This window comes from Copadichromis virginalis, linkage group LG12 (assembly GCF_057382275.1).
Source record: "Copadichromis virginalis isolate Kocher_CV1m ecotype Utaka linkage group LG12, C_Virginalis_male_GT1.1, whole genome shotgun sequence".
NCBI classification, from domain to species: domain Eukaryota; kingdom Metazoa; phylum Chordata; class Actinopteri; order Cichliformes; family Cichlidae; genus Copadichromis; species Copadichromis virginalis.
Window position 1 is genome coordinate 28,889,935 of NC_140629.1, and position 17,217 is coordinate 28,907,151.

Consider the following 17,217-nt stretch of genomic DNA (forward strand, 5'->3'; position numbering starts at 1 on the left):
AAATAGGACCATTGTGCACAATGGTTACTCCTTTAAAGTATTTTAATTGTGGTGCTCTATTTTCTCCCATAGTGAGTTTGGTTTGGACTTTTTTTAATTTTTATTTAATGCCATGTTTTGTCCATCAGCCGCCACGGGGGCGCAATTAAATTTTTAGAAGGCACTATTCTTATAATCGACGAATCCAATTGGCTCAACTTTTACAGTTTGATTGGTCAGTCTTGACAGCGTGGGCGTGGTTAGGTGTCAATGTTTTTGTGGCTCGCTCCGTGTATGTAACCGCACCAAGGACTCTGCAATGTGATTTCCTGACATTGATTTGTTTTCGTATCATTTAACACGCCGTCTTCACCGCATGATGTACCAGCTTTCGACGTGGGGGATCACTAGAAGGTGAAAGACGGAAGTAACCGAGGAAAAAGCCGGAATGGCAGGCGCCTTTGGCTTTAAAGGCTGCCAGAAAATTCGAGGACCTCAGATTAGAAATCTGCTTGAGGCGAAGGACTTCTTTCTCTTCGACTGCGACGGGGTCATATGGCACGGAGAGAACGCGATAACGGGCGCCGCGAAGGTGGTGAGCTCGCTGATCCGGCGCGGCAAAAACGTGGTGTTCGTCACCAACAATTGCACCAGGCCGCGGGAGAATTATGTGCACAAGTTCTACCGGCTGGGCTTTACTGACGTGATGCTGGAGCAGATCTTTAGCTCGTCGTACTGCTCGGCTCTCTACTTGAGAGACGTCGTCAAGGTCCCTGGCCAGGTGTTTGTCATCGGCTGCGACGGACTGCGCAGAGAGCTGCAAGAGGCAGGCATCCCCTGCGTGGAGGAGGCGGATGATCCGGACGCCACCATCTACGACTGCGCCCTGGCTCCGGACGTAAAGGCAGTGCTGGTTGGACATGATGACAAACTGACTTTTCTGAAACTGGCCAAAGCCTCCTGCTACCTGAAGGACCCGGAGTGTCTGTTCCTGGCCACCGACAACGACCCCTGGCACCCTCTGTCAGGTGGAAGGATACTACCAGGTATAATGGGGATGAGGTTTAATTACCACATAGTGTTGCTCATTCACGTCACGTTAAGATATTCGTTTTTCTGCCAGACATGGATAGATTGCTAAAATGGCTTAGCGGTCAAGGGACCAGGATGTCAAGAGGTCAGAGGGCCCTAAAATTACTTATTCTGCAAAAATAGCTGGGCTTGTGCATCACAGGTTTCTTTTCACATGTTCATTAGCATGAATACGCAGTGTCAGGACAGGTCTGCAGAGAACAAATGGCTAAAACAACAAGAGCTCCGGCTTGTTGCGTTATTTAAACTTTTTTTGTTCACTGCACCACTCTTCAGGGGCCCACCACTGCACAGATACACACAGAATGCACCTGGAAGCTTCACTGCAGTATAACTAACCCACAACCTGAGGCACAGCTACCTCCTGGCCTCAGGCTTGTATCAGTTCATCATAACTAGTTTGCAGAGTTTTAAGATAAGGTAGTAATTGAGTTACCCAGAGACCATAGGGTAAAAGATGCTGGTTCAACTCAAGCTCAGGGCTCTGGTGCATGTCATCAGTCCTCTCTGCCCTCATTTCCTCCTGATATGTTTAAGATTAAAAAAAAAAAAAAAGCCCCAAAAAACATGTGAGAGCAGTTGTCAGTTTAGCTCACTCAGTAATCCATTTTAGATTCCACAAATCTGAAGGGTGATTTTTTTTTTTTTTTTTTCTTTCTCCAAAACAAGTGGCCCTCTGGAAAATATTTATGGCTTGTACCTACTGACTGAGCAGCTTATATGAGATTCGCAGAACTATTAATAGCATGCAGCTGGAAATGAAAGTGGTTGGTGGTGATTCAGTCATCTTTACTCCGCCTCTCCCCCTGCAGGTTCTGGCTCCCTCACAGCAGCCTTGGAGGTGGCCTCAGGACGCAAGGCCACTGTGATCGGAAAGCCCAGCCGCTTCATGTTCGAATGCATCTCCAGTCAGTTCAGAGGGGTGGATCCCGCCCAGTGCCTGATGGTCGGGGACCGCCTCGAGACGGACATGCTGTTCGGGTCCAACTGCGGCCTCGACACCATGCTCACTCTCACTGGTGTGTCTCAGATTGAGGAGGCCCAGGAGTACAGGAATAGTGACCAAACCACCAACCACAGCTTGGTGCCCGACTACGTGGTGGACACCATTGCTGATTTCTTACCGGCTTTTGAGGAACTGGACGAACAGAGCAACTGAAGAGTCTGTCTCCTGTACAGAGCACAGATTGCTTCAAGTGCAATGTTGAGTCTTTAGTTTCTTAATAAATAAGAAGGCGCTGTTTATGTTGTGACCAAGACTGATTTAGGGCAAATCATTTCCATAATCACAGTAATCCAGTGCATACCTCAGTGTTTCTTCAAGTGTTGTGCTCATTTTGTGACTTGACAGTTTCTGTAGCTTTACGTGTTTATAATAATCTATGAATATACTGCAGTTTTGTGTTCACACAGATCATACCGTGTTTGATATTGAGTTTTAAACATCCAGAGGTATTTTTGTAAAGCCATGAATTGTTCTGAATTCATGTGTTTAGAAGCTGGCTGTTTAAAGTTTGTTGCCAAACAGGAGACATGTACTTACTAATGCTGAATTATCTTCAAGTGTGCTTGCCTAGGTGTCACTTCTAATTATAATCACAAGAAGATAAAAAAAAAACTAACAGTGTGAGCTTTTCTCAGCTCTGGTAGAGACTAAGCTGACAATCTGCCAGGCAGACAGGTAAAGTGTTCATTCACTTCCGGTCTTTCTGTCATTTCTGTGCTACTTGTGCCAATATTCATCGGAGTAAACGGCTGAAACTCATAGCTAGAAAGCCAATAATGGTTGCCTATCATACTGCACTGTTGTGAACTTTCAGTGTTATTAATGTTTACTATATAGAGCATGCCAGCAATGGTAACAATAAATACCTTAAATTAATTTTTTCTTGAAAAGAGTGGTGGCCTGTTACTAGAATTCCCTTTATGTCTGCTTGTTTAGAATCTGCACAATCAAATTCCAACAAAATAATCCAACATTATTTTAATCATTTAAATCCAGCCGTTCACATGAACTCAATGTACTTTCATGCAGCATGGTTGCCTCAACTACCTCACCAGCCTTTTAGCTCCAAAAACCATCAGTTCAAGTGCAGCGAGAGACATGGAAAGTCCAACTTCCTTCTGTATACTAGAGCCTCCTGCTTGGATTTTAGTCAGCATGTAAAATTAGATAAATTGGACGAATAAAAAAGATGAGTTGATGATTTTGTTTTTAAACTAAAATTGATTAAAAACAAATCTTTGAGAAAAATATGCAATGCCAGATGAATAAAGACAAACCAAGGAGCTAGTGTGCCTTTGCAGCGTGTTTTACAGTGAACATCTGTTTGTATGGAGTTCATATACACTTAAACAACTAATAATCAACATATATACATTTTAACAGGATCCATGTAATATTTTATTCTACATGTGGCATCGGGTTCTCTTGTGCTGAGGAACAGGATTAAAGACATACTGATCTTCAACATATAAGGACTTTGGCTGCAGTGATGGCGTCACTTCATGTCACTCTGGTCCACCGCGCTGTGGCAAAGAAATGATATAGAATACAAATAAACACAAATACCAGCCAAAATATATACTTAAATACTCAAAACTTTCAGATTCTACTTGCAGTTTCTATAGCTAGTTATGCACCAGCAACAAGTTACAGTAAGTTTTCCTAAGTTCTCAATCAGTCCGTACACTTAACCTTTGTACTTTTGAATCCTACTGCTATGAGTTTATGATCAGTCAAAGGTGGGTCATATACTGTTGCCAACTTTGCTTGACATTTGACATTTTTCCGTCTCTTTTGTTATTCCACTCTGCTCAATTTTAAAGAACCAAGTAGTTCTGTGTAAAAACTCTGGGTACAGTTAAGATAGCCTCACCTGGATGTAATCCATCTCATCTGCTGTTAACGGTCTCCTGTGGTACCTTGCAGGAAGTAGCTGAATAGAGGCCAGTGTGTCTGGCGTGCCTGGGATTGGTGTTAAAGGTGCATGCGGTCTTGATAACTGAGGCGATGCTGCAGCTGAAGTGGGAGCATTATGTTGAGGAAGGTTTAGTGCTAATGTTTTCAATGCCTCCTGGGCTTGAGGACGAAAAGAAAAAGAGTAACGTAATGAAATAATCACCAGGGAAGGCATTGTTAACGATTATATTTCTGATAAATGTGAACCTAAAAGAACACGTTCTTTCAGCTGGGAAAAACAAAGGCTCACCATTAGGTCTGGGCAGGCCTTGTCTGTTGGGGAATTTGATCAGGGGAGTATGAGGCCGTATTGCCTGAGAAAACAAAATCAAACAGCAGTCAGTTAAAGGGTAGGCATCCTGACATGACAACAAATTGACAGTAGTTTTTTTTGTCTCCCACACGTGCTAAAACAGAGTGAATGAGCTTTAAAACAAACACAGCTGCTAGAAAAATATGATGAACAACACTAGGGTGAATTAAATTTTTTATTTATGTATGGTATGACTTGTGACAGTATTTTTGTAAAATCAGGCGCTCAACGTTAAGTTAATGTAGCCTTCTAACAGCAGTTGATAGGAATATACCACAAAACATACAACAGAGCAAACATTATACAAAATACAAGTGCATCTAACACAGTGGTTCCCAAAGTGTTTTTTTGCTGGGCCCCCCTTTGTTTTACAAGAAAAATGTTTGCGCCCCCCCCCCACAAACATATCCTCCAACCATACACACCCATATTTTGTTTTCAAACTCCATTGCGGTTTATTTCACACCTCAATCAATTAGTAAACAAATAGGCAAATACAAGTAATCTGCAATAAATTACAGGTAGTAATAAAATAATCTCCAAACTCTTACGCTACGTCCACACCTACACTGGTATTTTTGAAAATGCAGCTGTTTCTATGCGTTTGGACCTATTCGTCCACACGTAAACGGTGCTTCGAATCACCGAAAATCTCTGTTTTCAGTGATTCGAAAATCTCCGCCTCTGCCTATGGTGTGATTATTTTACGTGTGGTTGTTTTTTTCCTGTGTAATAATATTCAACATTGCTATCAATACATTTCTCAAAAAATTCCTCTCTGTGCAAAATGGGTTCAAAAACATAAACAACTTTGAGATACTGTTAGTCCGTGATTTGAACCAGGGAAACAAATCGTGGCAGGATCGCTCTAACTTTACTGTATAAAGAATTAATATCTCCAAAATGTCAGGAGTAGTTATTTATTACAAGAAGTGTTTGTGAACTAAAAATCAAGAATGTGGGATACTGTTTGTCCGTGATTTGAAGAGCCCAGCACGTGCTCCCAACGCAAGGGAAACTAATTCTGTCGCAGAGACCTACCTCGGCACTTGTGCAGGTGAAGCCAAAGGCAGGGCTCTTGGAATGAAGTTGGAATGAAGTTGGTTTGGAAACATATTTGGCGATGCTTCATCTCCTGCTTTGCATTTGTGTTGGAGCCCCATCAAAAACCTGTCAATTATGCTAGCAGTGTCCAAGCGTTCTTTTTTTCTTTTCATACCGCGCCCCCCCCTGCAATGGCTCAGCGCCCCCCTCAGGAGGCAGGCCCCACACTTTGGGAACCTCTGATCTAACAGATCAACCCATTAAAGTAGTGTAGTGTATCAGTATGCCCATCTTTTAAGTGCTTTTTGGTACAAACAACAGTCTATAGTGACAGAGTCTCAGTTGTTTGTTATAATCAGACAAATTAGCATTACAGTAACAATGACAATAATAATAACAACAATAAATGGATATATTATAAATGTAAATAATATAATAATCAAATACTTTGTTAAGATACCTTCACAGGAAATCATTATGGATTCTGCCTATAGTTTTGTCTTCAACAAGTCAAATATAACTAAACTGTGTTGAGGTCAAATGACTGACTTGTCCACAGCAGTTTATTTTGCGACATGGTTTGGTTATCTGTGCACTCGTACTGTGAACTGCTGTCCAGTCAACAACAGCATAAAGCTGATTTTCTGCCTCATGGCACTGGATTTCATGATTGAGTGCCACTGAGTCTCAGTACCTGTGTTTCATGTGTCTCTTCTCTTTAGTGTTATCTGGCCTTTCTGTTCTCCACAGTGGCAAATGATTTGGACTTTGGAGTGAACCCTCTGTACAGGCTCTAGATGTTGGATGTTGTGAAGAGGTTTTTCCTCACCGTTAACAAATCATCCACCTCGTCCATACAAGTCAAGACCTTACTCATGTTGCTAACAGTTTATTGTGCCGAATCATTGACTTAGTCTGGATTTGTTTTGTTTCTGCAGATGGTAAGGGTGGCCTGCTTCCCTTGCACTGAGAGCTCCTTTGACAGCAAGTTGCAGGTTCACAACAACAACTTTGAAACTTTTTAAGTTTCACACATGAACTCAACTCTGAACTTTTTTAATTTATGAATAAATTAAAAAGGTATAGTCCACACTTGTCCAAGAAACAGCTTTTGAATGAACTGCGCAGTTACTTATGATTGTTATATATGTTATATAACTATAACTCCAATCTGTGAAAGATATTTCCTGACATCGGGAGTTAGGCATTTTAGCGGCCTAACTGCAGCTAAAATGCAGTAATTCTGATCCGCATTAGTTATGAAAGAACAGACAAGCAGTCATCACAAACGTACTGTTACAAACATTTATTCGGTACAAAGAGCATAAATTTAGTGGCTAAATGCAAATTAAAAATTTGTAGAGACTATTTCTGTTTTCCTGACATCACAGATCGCTCATATCCTCCAGTAATTGAAAAACGATTAAAATTAGTCTATTAGTAGGAAATAAGCACTGCTGGTACAGTTCCTTAATACTCTGCTGGGCTACTGTGGTACAAAGATCTGTCTTTAACCGACATATAGGCCTCCCTGTGAACCGTTTTATGCTATACTCAGCCATAGCAAGACTGACAACTAAAACAACTAATATTACACCTACCTTAAGTTTTAATTAATTGATTAAAAGGCCGCTCTCACAACGTGACTAAACGATATTGATGTGTCCTGTGCGGTTTATGAACAAGGGCACTAACAAGGGTATGACGGGTCTTTGCCACCTCAAGAGGCCGCACGATATAAAGTAGTTTACTGTTCGGAACAGCGGGAAAAGCAGCGTTTTACTTTATAAGCTCTAAATCAGGAGGCAACACAAACAAACCCGGAGAAATTAACATTTAAGTAGTTAACGTTACCTGAACAACTCGAGCGACGGGAGCTGCCATTTTGGAGCTGACTTTACTCCCCATGACGACCTCTCGCGTTTACTTCCGGTTTGAAGCTGCAGAAAGAAAGAAAAACACGCAAAAACACCACATGATGGCGCTATCGACGGCGAGCCCGTAAGACAGAAAGGGTTCAGCGAATGACATTATAACAACGGTGCAGGAGGTAATGTGAAAGTCATAGTAGACAAATAGCAATACATGTTTGTGGGAAGAGTGTTTAATTTTTAGGTAAGATTTGGTCGTTAACATACATTTTGAGTGGAAGGTTGAAGTGCATTAGCGATAAATGCACTGTTATCATGCTACACCTTACCTCTAGCTGTGTCTTTAACCCTCTGTCTATGATAGCAGGTGGCCGGTAGATGTGTTGTCAGCGACTGTCCTGTTAGGTCAGGCCATGTTACAGTCTTCGTTAGCCGTCTCCTGTAAAAAAAACATGAAAAACTGTATCACTAAAAACCTCCAGCCCGCTCTAAAGTAAAATTATCCGATTTCTGATAAGGCCCAGAACACCATTACTGTTGTCAAAGCGACAAAATTGATTGAATATTGTCGTATGATAAGGGAAATGTCAACACAAGGCTCCTGTTAGGTAACGGCAAAAATATCTATCTTTAATTTCACACTCCCTTGAAGAAAACGGATAACCTCGTCACGTGGGCTGTGCTCGCTCAATCACAAGCGAGATAAGGAACAGAGCTCTTTTATTTGTGAAAATATGTCACCAGGAGCAATATCGCGTTTTCCTTCGTGCCGCGTTGCACATACTGTAGTATTTGTAGTATAATATCTATATAAAAGCCAGATTACACAGCAATTAGGTTATTAATATTGCTGTTCCTTAATAGTTGGTGCTCATAAGAGAGGAAAACCCAGCACATATTGGGTATCTGACTTTTTTTTCCTCTCTTCTCATAGTTTATATGTCTCAGCAGTTCTCTTAGTAAAACGTATTAACATCTTTCATTACAGGCCTTCTGGAAAACAATGTGCAAATGCTTTTAAAACCACAGGCATCTGGTTTAGAATGCAGACACTGTCAGATCCTATTTTCCAATTAAGCTTTGTCAAATTAATTAATGGGAAGGATGAGAACAGTTTAATGATGGGTAATAAACACCATGTCCAACCATGAGACCAAGAAGTTTCCAGTCCTTTCTGGTATGTTCTAAAGTCATCTTGTGCTTACTGTAGACATATACTCAGGTGTTATGTTGGTAAACATTAACTATGCTTTGAGTAACAGGCCTACAGTTAATCAGAGAGTTCAACTGAGTTCACTGTTTATTCTCATTGCAGGAATAAACCATAGATAGCATAAATCTCACTAATTTTAGCCTTATTATTTAATGACAGGTCTTATAGCATTGAACAATGACTCTGTTATAACACTTTTAACTCTGCTTTGCAGATTATTTGTGGATGCATAGACACAAGTAGTAGACACAGAATATATGTGTACACCGCCCATCATCAGAAAGAAACTGAGAAGAAACAAACGATTTGTATTTTATCTTTTTTATTAGATATTAAACTAAGTGGTCCAGGGTCGGAGAAACCAAACTGGTCACTTTTACTGGGTTTACTGGGTCAGCTCCCACTTTTGAGACGCTGTGGCCCCAGTTTTACAGTCTAAAGATACACATAACAGTGCTAATGTCATGACAACTGACACTATGTTTGTTAGATGAAGCACTGTATATAGATACTATGGACTGCTGCACATCAGTAGCTCTGTACACAGCTGTCGGCTGCTGAGTCTGAAACAGACTGACTCAGTGGGTTTTTGATTTGTCGAACAGCTGTTCGAGTTCTTCTTTAGAGGTTGCCTCTTTCTGCTGCATCAGATCAGCATGGCCCTTGGTAACACCCCAAGAATCAGGGACAGACATGGAGGGACACTGGGGACGACCGGAGGCTGGCTTCAGGTTCTCCCAGTAATCACGTCGGGCTCTAAAAGTCAACAGACATAAAAAAAACAAGAGTGATTACTGGTAGTAAACAGCGAATATGTCATATTTCACAAAGTATTTTTAAGTATTAGAATTAATAGTTGCTTCTGTTCTGACCTGGCTCTAACCCAAGGCTTGGTGTGCATTTCCAGACCAGCACCCCAGGAGCCATGTTTCTCTGATGCACTTGGAAGGAAGCCTCTCTCAGGTGCCAGTTCCTCTGCTATAGCCCTAATGTGATAAGCCTCAAAGCCACAGCAGCCACCGATGAAGCGAATGCCAGCATTGTAAGCTTCTCTGGCATACTTGTGCATGTCCCAGCGAGTCAGAATCCTGGGCTCCAGGCCTGAAAGAGAAAAAAAAACATTTTTTTTATGCACATTTAAATTACAGTTTTGTAGTTTGTGGTGAAAGTTTGCTGTTCTGTGTTGGCTGGCTGAACTTTCTGCAATGCAGTGTAGCATATTCACCAGCAGAGGGCATATATAAGGACAGTGCGTATCCAGAACAGTTGGAATGGCAGATTTATAATACAAGACAGTATCTCGTTACCGAAGGGGAACTCTGGCAGGTCGATAAATCCCTGGCAGTTGCAGTCAGGAGTGTGGTATGCCAGCGGCTGAACCATGTAGTGAGCCTTCAGACCAGCCTTCTCCACTCCCTCCTTCATCTGCTTCACGGTCTCCACACAGGTCATGGGGTCAAAGTGACAGTTGACTCCCACAATCTGGGCACCTGTAGAACAAAATACACCACATGCAGTAACATGAACTGTGTGTGAGAGTGTAAGAAAATACATGGCTGACACCTAATCAACTGTGGTTTGCAGTTGTGGGTATAAGGTCTTTGAATGTATTTGTGTTTAGTGGGAACATTTTTGTGCATGTTACTGAATAAAATAACTATTGGCCACTGTTTTGGCCTGTACAGGCTCATCCCAGAAAAAAAAGGAAATCCTAACAGAAGAAAACCAATTACAGGTATCATATGCCATTTTTATTCCTTATAAATTAGTTACACTATGGTGGCACAGATGCTGAAGTTTTGTTCATTTTTACTGTCCAATAAATTGCTGTCGGACCAATAGTCACTCACTCTTGTAGTAGAAATACTACAAGTTGATAAGAAGTCTTGAACTTTTTAGTGTCTGATAAGGCTCACAGGGAGACAGTCTGTAATTCTTTTCTGCTGAAACAACATAAAAATTGACAAAGATAACTGTACTCACCGGCTTTGACCAGCCTGACTGCACACTCTCCAGGTGAGACACCGTGCATGTCCCCCTTTGGTCCAATACACAGAGAAGCAGCCACAGGCTTCCCTGTCTCCTTCATCACCTCCACAGCCCACACGGCCTCTTCAACATGCTCAAAGTACTAAAGGACAAAAGCATTAAGCTCAAACAAAACTTCTCTCAGCAAGTAAGAAACACTCAAAACTGGTTCAATGGCAGTTTTACACCTTTGGAATCCTCCAGAAAAAGTTTTTAAAAAATGCCAAAGCGTTCGGTGTAGCTACCTCAGCAATCAGGAAGTCCACATTTTTCTTGATGAACACATCCAACTGTTTTCTGAAGATGGCCTTCACATCTGCCTTGCTCTTGCAGCTCAGGTAAGATGGAGTTTGGGACACTCCTCCAGCAACAAGAGCATCACCCTCATTGGCAACCTCACGGGCTAAATCACAGGCAGCCTCATTGATCTGAGCTCCCTGTAGAATGAAGCAAAAAAAAACAAAAACCCAACTAATAATCAAAGAGACTCTTCAAATACACATTTAAAATATTTTTGTTTTGATAAAGAATGAAACTTGCTGTAATTTCCCTTTTAACTTACAGTCAGTTTGAGGTTGTTGCCTCTGTTCTCAAGTTTGTCATCACTGGCGTAGAATGTAAAGGTCTGCATAACGTTGGACCCGGCTCTCAGGAACTCTCTGTGCAGCTGTCGCACTGAAAATCATCAAGTGGTTGCATCATAGGACAAACGCTGTGCCAAAGCAATCTAAAATGTAACATGCACTGCCAGGTATTTACAGGCAGACCCAGCAATGGATAATGGAAATCCCATTTTAAGATGTAACGGAGTGGCAGTTTTGGTACAGCAGTATGTTCTTACCTGCATCAGGGTACTGTACAGAAGCTTCAGGCGTCCATGGTCCGGCCTTTACGTACCCCCTCTTCTCCAGAGCAAACACAAATCCTCCATCACCAATCACCACCTCACCAGCATTGAGACGTTCAAGGATGCCCTGTGGAAACAGAGGGATCCACGGAGAAGCTTAACCTGTGCTCAGTGGATCATTTTGCAAATATTACTGTGGAGCCAGTAAAGCCAAAGAAATTGCAAACTGTATATTTTAAAGAAACTTGTAATCGATATCAGCTTATACACAGTTAAAGCAATTGTCTGGCCTTGTGGATTGCAGATTCCTACATCCTGTACCACATCTGTCTTCCCACGCTGAAAGTTTGTTTTTAAAGGTTTGTTCCTTTAAAAAGCTCAAAAAAATCCTGTAAGAGTTGCAAAAATCAAAATCAAATAATATTTTGAAGTAAGTCTTGTTATTTTTAATCTACAGGAAAAAGTCAAAACCTAGGATAATATCAAAGGAGACTGCAAGTGAACTGAGCAAACACATTGAGTGTTCCTAATATAAGATGAATGCTTAATGAAGAAAATGTTTTTTTATAATCCACATTTTATGAAATCTTATTTTTAAATGGCAAAAAATCCAAACTATCTCATTAACTATGTGCTACTTTGCATAAATCCCTGCTACAGATTGAATAAACACCTAACTGTGTGTTTTGCACACATCTTTAGTCTAGCAATAGAAGCAAAATCGGCTAAAATATTAAAACTGACCAGTGGATAATATAAATATAAACATGCTTGCAGTGTGACACTCTAAGATTTTTTTAAGCTACCATTATTCCGTATACAAATTAAAAATGGAATAAATAAAATGAGCTTCATTGGTCTTTCTGTATGCCTAATAGCATCAAGAAGGTTCAGTGGTCTGAGAAATGACCTGATGTTCTACACAGAATACACACCACTCAAAAAGACTACCATAAACATGCAGTATGATACCCCAGCCTCACAACCTTTCACCCACATTTAACTTACAGCGTGAGATGGGAGCAGAAATCTCAGACAGAAATACTAACCCCACCGTGGATCATTATGATTGCTATAATAATTTCACAAAACTAACTTTTCACAGCATAACCCTACCTCTGGACAAAAAAGTCTGCACATACCTTTTTTGCTGGTGCCATAATTTCACAGCTGTGTGGACCCCTGACTGCTCAGACCTCGAGATGCTGAAGTGACAGTAGAGTGGGGCAGAGGGCCAGATTAAATCTCTCTGAAGAAGGGGAGTGTTCTAAGTAAGAGCTGCTCTGATTGGCAAGGGAAAGGTTATGCAACTCTTTGAATGAGAGTATTGTGAATGTGTGATACTAGTTTGGTCCAGATTAGATGGTTCTTGGTGTTGTTGTTGGATTCCCTCCCAGTTTTTGGCCTTTTGTTTTCAACCTGATAGCAGGCAGGCATTAAAAGAAAAACAAAAAAACAGTCAAACACTAGATCACTTCACATATGTCTGCATGGGTGAAATTTGTAACAGACATTTTTGAGTAGTTTGATTTGTTGCAGCAGTCCAAGCACATGCTTCACAAAAACAACACGAAGCCATAAAGTGAAGTAAAAAAACTCAGGCCTATTGTTTTGGGGGTTTTACAGTTTAACACTCTACAGTCGGAGCACTGCTGTTACAAGTGCTTTTCATCGTCTAACTGAACTGGGAAAGACCACACTCATCTCTCTCCCCCCCCCCCCCCGTCTCTCTGTTGTTGACTGACTGGAGGGAAAGGTGCATTGATTTTCTTTATAATCTCATCCTCATACTGTGGACTTGGACTTCTGCACCTCCAGCACATGCCTCATTTCCTTGCTGGTGGTGGCCTCTTTGTGCTGAAGCAGTTCAGCATCACCCTTGGTCACACCCCAGCCTTCTGGTGTGGACATGGATGCGGATTTGGGGCAACCGGATGCAGGCAAGATCTTCTCCCAGTATTCACGACAGGACCTAGAAAAAAAGGGCAGGTTAGGAGACAGACACTAAAGAATTTTATTGCTACAATTGTATGAATCTGTCTAATCGTTTAAAATCCTTTACCTGGCTCTGACCCAAGGCTTGGTGTGCATCTCCAGACCACTACCCCACATTCCATGTTTCTCTGATCCAGCGGGTATTATGCCTCTTTCAGGGGCCAGTTCCTGTGCCAAAGCCCTGATGTGATAGGGCTCAAAACCACAGCAGCCACCAATGAATCGGATGCCAGCCTTGTATGCCTCCCTGGCATACTTATGCATGTCCCAGCGGGTTAGGATTCTGGGTTCTAGGGCTGAGAGGATAGGGGATAAGAGGATATGAAATGATGGCCACTGCAAGATAGCCTGCTTTTTTCTTTTTTAAATATGCACAAAAAATATTTTACCGAAGGGGAACTCTGGCAGATCAATGAATCCCTGGCAGTTGCAGTCAGGAGTGTGGAATGCCAGCGGCTGAACCATGTAGTGAGCCTTCAGACCAGCCTTCTCCACTCCCTCTTTCATCAACTTCACGGTCTCCAATCAGAATCAGAATCAGAATCAGAAACTTTATTGTCATTGTCATGAGAACAACGAAATTAAGAATGGTCCCCGATCATTGCATCATCCCTAGCAATATCAAAATATAAATAAAACAATAAAATTCAATAAATAAAATAGATAGAATACTTAAAATACTAATAAGATATAACAGTAAAACATTCACATACATTCCCACACACATGCTTCAGACCGTGCATAGATTAACACAAGAGTGGCGTGATGGACATTTTTTTGTAGTATTCAGATGTGTTATTGCAGTTGGATAACAGCTGTGTTTGAGTCTATTAGTCCTTGCTCTGATTGCTCTGTACCGTCTGCCTGAGGGCAACAGTTCGAACAGGGAGTGGCCAGGATGTGAGGTGTCTTTTATGATGTTTTGGGCCTTTTTAAAACAGTGGGCGTTGTGTAGAACTTCCAGTGTGGGGAGAGGGCAGCCAGTGATCTTTTGGGCGGTGTTAATGATCCCTTGGAGTGCTTTCCTCTGAGCCCCTGTGCAGCTAGTGTACCAGATGAAATCTAATTTGTCTGAGTAGAAGAGAACAGAGTGTGCTGGAGTTTTCTGCCCCATTTCAGCAGGAGCAGATAAACAGGGAGCCAAGGTCGTAGCTTAGGCGCTGTGTGAGAGAAAGCATGTGAATGTTTAGGCTTTGTATGATAAGGTGGAGGCACCAGAGGCTATAAAAGTTTGAGCAATGCTCCACCATTTTGAGATTTTGAGGCTGTCTGCATCAGTGTCCATCTCCCACGCGTGTGTTCATTAAAATCATCGTTTGACTCAACCCGGCCGGACCAGTGTTGTTATTGTGGTTTTTTCTCTTGTCTCCATCCCCAATATTTTGAACCTTAACAGCCATGACCTCCACGCAGGTCATGGGGTCAAAGTGGCAGTTGACTCCCACAATCTGGGCACCTGCAAAACAAGGGGGGGATTTGATTATTTTTGCCTTTAAGTAAAAGGAAGAAAAAGAAAACATATGACTATAAATTTGCGTACCAGCCTTCACCAGCCTGACTGCACACTCTCCAGGTGAGACACCATGCATGTCTCCCTTTGGTCCAATGCACAGAGAAGCAGCTACAGGCTTTCATTTTTCAGGCTACATTTTTAAAAATAATGACAAAGAACACACAAAGATGGTTCCATATATAATGTACTGTGGTTGAGAAATTAGTTATCTCTGTGTGCAATGACAATTTTATGAATCTGTAAGTATTGCTGTTTAAGTACAAAGGTGTAAAGATAAAAAGCAATTTTTAGCTTGAGATTCTCCAGCACTGAGTGCTCCAGTCTGGATATTTCACAGACCACATGCTCACACATGCATGAAACATGCACTGGCAACATTTCCTTTACAGCACCACAGTCCACTAACCAGCTCTGCATATTGCACTTGGTGTGTAAAACAACACACAGTGGAGCATAGTGTGCAGAGGGTTTATTTTACCTTCTTCACAGGTGCCATGTTCCCCGTTCTAGCTGCAGCACAAAGCACTTTGTAACAGCGAACCCCTCTTTAGGCCTGAAGAGTGCCTGAGATCCCTGCGTCGCTCTTTTTATACTGTTGCAGGTCCAGGACGACTTTAAGTTTGAACCAAATTCATGCCAAATTGCCCCATGTTTGTTTGGAAATTGCATAACAAAGTCAACAATTAACTGGGTTGAGTAAAACAGGGAAAGAGAATGAAAGGGAAATCTGCCTGTGTAATGATTGTAGCAGCAGGCTAAACCTTCACATTAACTCACTCCCGTTTGTCCCAAGCATTTTTTTTTGTTCATGTTTTTATTTTTCTATTTTTTTGCTTCTATTTTCCGCAGACCGCAGAGATTGCCTTATCACGTAAGCTCGAGAGCATATGCCTATACTTCTGCTTTTGACATTTTTCTCAGGGTTTACCTTGAGCATGCAAATGCATTTACATGTTTGCAACCTCATGTGTTTGTGTGAGTGTGCACATGTTTGTAACAGCATGCATTTGTGTCCTCAAAGACCTAGCTTTGGGATGTCACAAATTTAGTCTGTCCTGGTTTTTGGAAGCTTCACACATTTGAACATTTGTTAGTGCCGAGACTCACAAAATATAGTACTGTAAATGTTTGCAGCTCAAGCCCCAGTGCAGTGCTCATGTAGGCATGCATGCATGCATGTATAGAACTAGAACAACTAGTTTATGAAACAGTTTATTTCCACACAGTGAGTGGGGAAATATTTTGATAATCATTGTCTAGAGATTCGATGACTTCTGGCACTTTAACAATAATAATGTAGTTATTTTTTCTGTTTTAGATCATGCAGCTAAATAGGGAAATAACAGATTAATTGTATTTCGAATGATAATAGATTAGGTTGCTTTGATCGTGCTGTCTGGAATGGAAAAAAGCTGATATATATATACAGAAAATTTTTAGAGGTAATACAATTTTTTCCAAATAATACATTTTGCTGGATTTGGGGGGTAATGTGTACTAAATGATGCACAAAGTTGTATTGAGCCTGTGGGCATATTTTGGTAGAAGCTGCAAATAAATGTATGCATACCTCCCTGTTAATCATCAGACTGAAGCTCATTTCTTCTCTAAGTCATCTTATTTTGGGGGTTTAAAATGGCTATATTTAGAAAAAGCTTACCACAAGATGTAGAAGTTTGACTTGCAAACATGACACCTAAATGAACCCTCTCAACTACTTCTCTCAGACACAAGACTTTAGGTACACTTTTATTGAACCTTAGTTCAGTTCACGTGTTTGTATATTTGTGTCTAAGGGCAAAAATAATTTCAGTGCACTGCTGAGATACCGATTCAGGCAGCAGGTCTCCCAGGTGAAACCTTTAAATTTCTAGCTACACGTGCACCAGAGAAAGTGCTGCTTACCGTGCCCACTGACTATGTAGCGTAATATTTCAAGGACACATGAAGCTTGGAATAATTACACAATGTTTTGCATTCATCTGATTTTTTACATCTTATTTTTCTTTTCACCTCCTCCTTATTAATTAAGGGGCTCCTGCTCTCCTCTCTTTGTTCATTTTTGATCCCATCCAAGAACAACAGCTACATCAAGCTTTACTAGTGATCTAAATTTGTAATGAATATCTATGATATCCAATGTCTTCTGAATTATTCCAGCTATCCCAGTCGGAGTATTGAACACTGACCAGCAGGTGAACAGACTAACATTGTCCTCTCGTAAACACAACTAGTTCTTTCAGGCTGAGGCTGAAACTGAGGCCATTCATGGAGTTTCTGTAACAGAAAGCTGATGGTGAAAGAGGGACCAGGGACTGATTGGTGAGTAGAGGGGAGGAACTCTTGACAGTTGGCTTGAG

The 17,217-nt window shown here is 41.3% G+C and overlaps 4 protein-coding genes across 5 annotated transcripts; 1 reads left to right on the plus strand and 3 right to left on the minus strand.

The window, feature by feature from the left end:
• The first annotated feature begins 215 nt into the window (after nucleotides 1–215).
• On the plus strand, nucleotides 216–3,312 carry pdxp (pyridoxal (pyridoxine, vitamin B6) phosphatase). Its single transcript, XM_085475846.1, has 2 exons — nucleotides 216–1,025; nucleotides 1,884–3,312. The coding sequence occupies exons 1-2, from the start codon at nucleotides 428–430 to the stop codon at nucleotides 2,228–2,230; spliced, it is 945 nt and encodes a 314-aa protein (XP_085331972.1). The 5' UTR covers nucleotides 216–427; the 3' UTR covers nucleotides 2,231–3,312.
• A 50-nt stretch (nucleotides 3,313–3,362) lies between these two features.
• kgd4 (alpha-ketoglutarate dehydrogenase subunit 4) lies at nucleotides 3,363–7,916 on the minus strand. Of its 2 annotated transcripts, none has more exons than XM_085475848.1 (6): nucleotides 7,797–7,916; nucleotides 7,591–7,700; nucleotides 7,245–7,330; nucleotides 4,284–4,347; nucleotides 3,951–4,153; nucleotides 3,363–3,600 (listed from the first exon to the last, which is right to left on the minus strand). In XM_085475848.1, exons 3-6 carry the CDS (start codon nucleotides 7,296–7,298, stop codon nucleotides 3,583–3,585), a joined length of 339 nt encoding a protein of 112 aa, XP_085331974.1. In that variant the 5' UTR covers nucleotides 7,299–7,330; nucleotides 7,591–7,700; nucleotides 7,797–7,916; the 3' UTR covers nucleotides 3,363–3,582. The 2 variants fall into 2 exon arrangements, with proteins under 2 accessions (XP_085331974.1, XP_085331973.1); XM_085475847.1 differs by having other exon boundaries at nucleotides 7,791–7,916.
• Nucleotides 7,917–8,779: 863 nt separating this feature from the next.
• On the minus strand, nucleotides 8,780–12,576 carry LOC146697231 (betaine--homocysteine S-methyltransferase 1-like). Its single transcript, XM_085475845.1, has 8 exons — nucleotides 12,492–12,576; nucleotides 11,344–11,476; nucleotides 11,065–11,177; nucleotides 10,748–10,939; nucleotides 10,458–10,605; nucleotides 9,782–9,964; nucleotides 9,347–9,575; nucleotides 8,780–9,230 (listed from the first exon to the last, which is right to left on the minus strand). The coding sequence occupies exons 1-8, from the start codon at nucleotides 12,507–12,509 to the stop codon at nucleotides 9,053–9,055; spliced, it is 1,194 nt and encodes a 397-aa protein (XP_085331971.1). The 5' UTR covers nucleotides 12,510–12,576; the 3' UTR covers nucleotides 8,780–9,052.
• Nucleotides 12,577–13,065: 489 nt separating this feature from the next.
• LOC146697232 (betaine--homocysteine S-methyltransferase 1-like) lies at nucleotides 13,066–14,975 on the minus strand (the record flags this gene model as incomplete). Its single annotated transcript, XM_085474238.1, has 5 exons — nucleotides 13,066–13,321; nucleotides 13,412–13,640; nucleotides 13,734–13,863; nucleotides 14,748–14,800; nucleotides 14,885–14,975. Coding segments are annotated over 5 exons (690 nt in total), but the record flags the coding sequence as incomplete, so codon positions are not given.
• Between the last annotated feature and the right edge of the window lie 2,242 nt (nucleotides 14,976–17,217).

Excerpts from the sequence above, each read along its gene's own strand:
- pdxp (XM_085475846.1), top strand. The coding sequence starts at position 428 with ATGGCAGGCGCCTTTGGCTTTAAAGGCTGCCAGAAAATTCGAGGACCT. Across the intron at positions 1,026-1,883 it reads AGGTGGAAGGATACTACCAG|GTTCTGGCTCCCTCACAGCA; the intron begins GTATAATGGGGA and ends CTCCCCCTGCAG.
- kgd4 (XM_085475848.1), bottom strand. The coding sequence starts at position 7,298 with ATGGGGAGTAAAGTCAGCTCCAAAATGGCAGCTCCCGTCGCTCGAGTT. Across the intron at positions 4,348-7,244 it reads CCGTCGCTCGAGTTGTTCAG|GCAATACGGCCTCATACTCC; the intron begins GTAACGTTAACT and ends TTGTTTTCTCAG. Across the intron at positions 4,154-4,283 it reads AGGCCTGCCCAGACCTAATG|CCCAGGAGGCATTGAAAACA; the intron begins GTGAGCCTTTGT and ends TTCGTCCTCAAG.
- LOC146697231 (XM_085475845.1), bottom strand. Across the intron at positions 9,965-10,457 it reads AGTCAGGCTGGTCAAAGCCG|GTGCCCAGATTGTGGGAGTC; the intron begins GTGAGTACAGTT and ends TTTGTTCTACAG. Across the intron at positions 9,231-9,346 it reads AAGCCTTGGGTTAGAGCCAG|AGCCCGACGTGATTACTGGG; the intron begins GTCAGAACAGAA and ends GTTGACTTTTAG.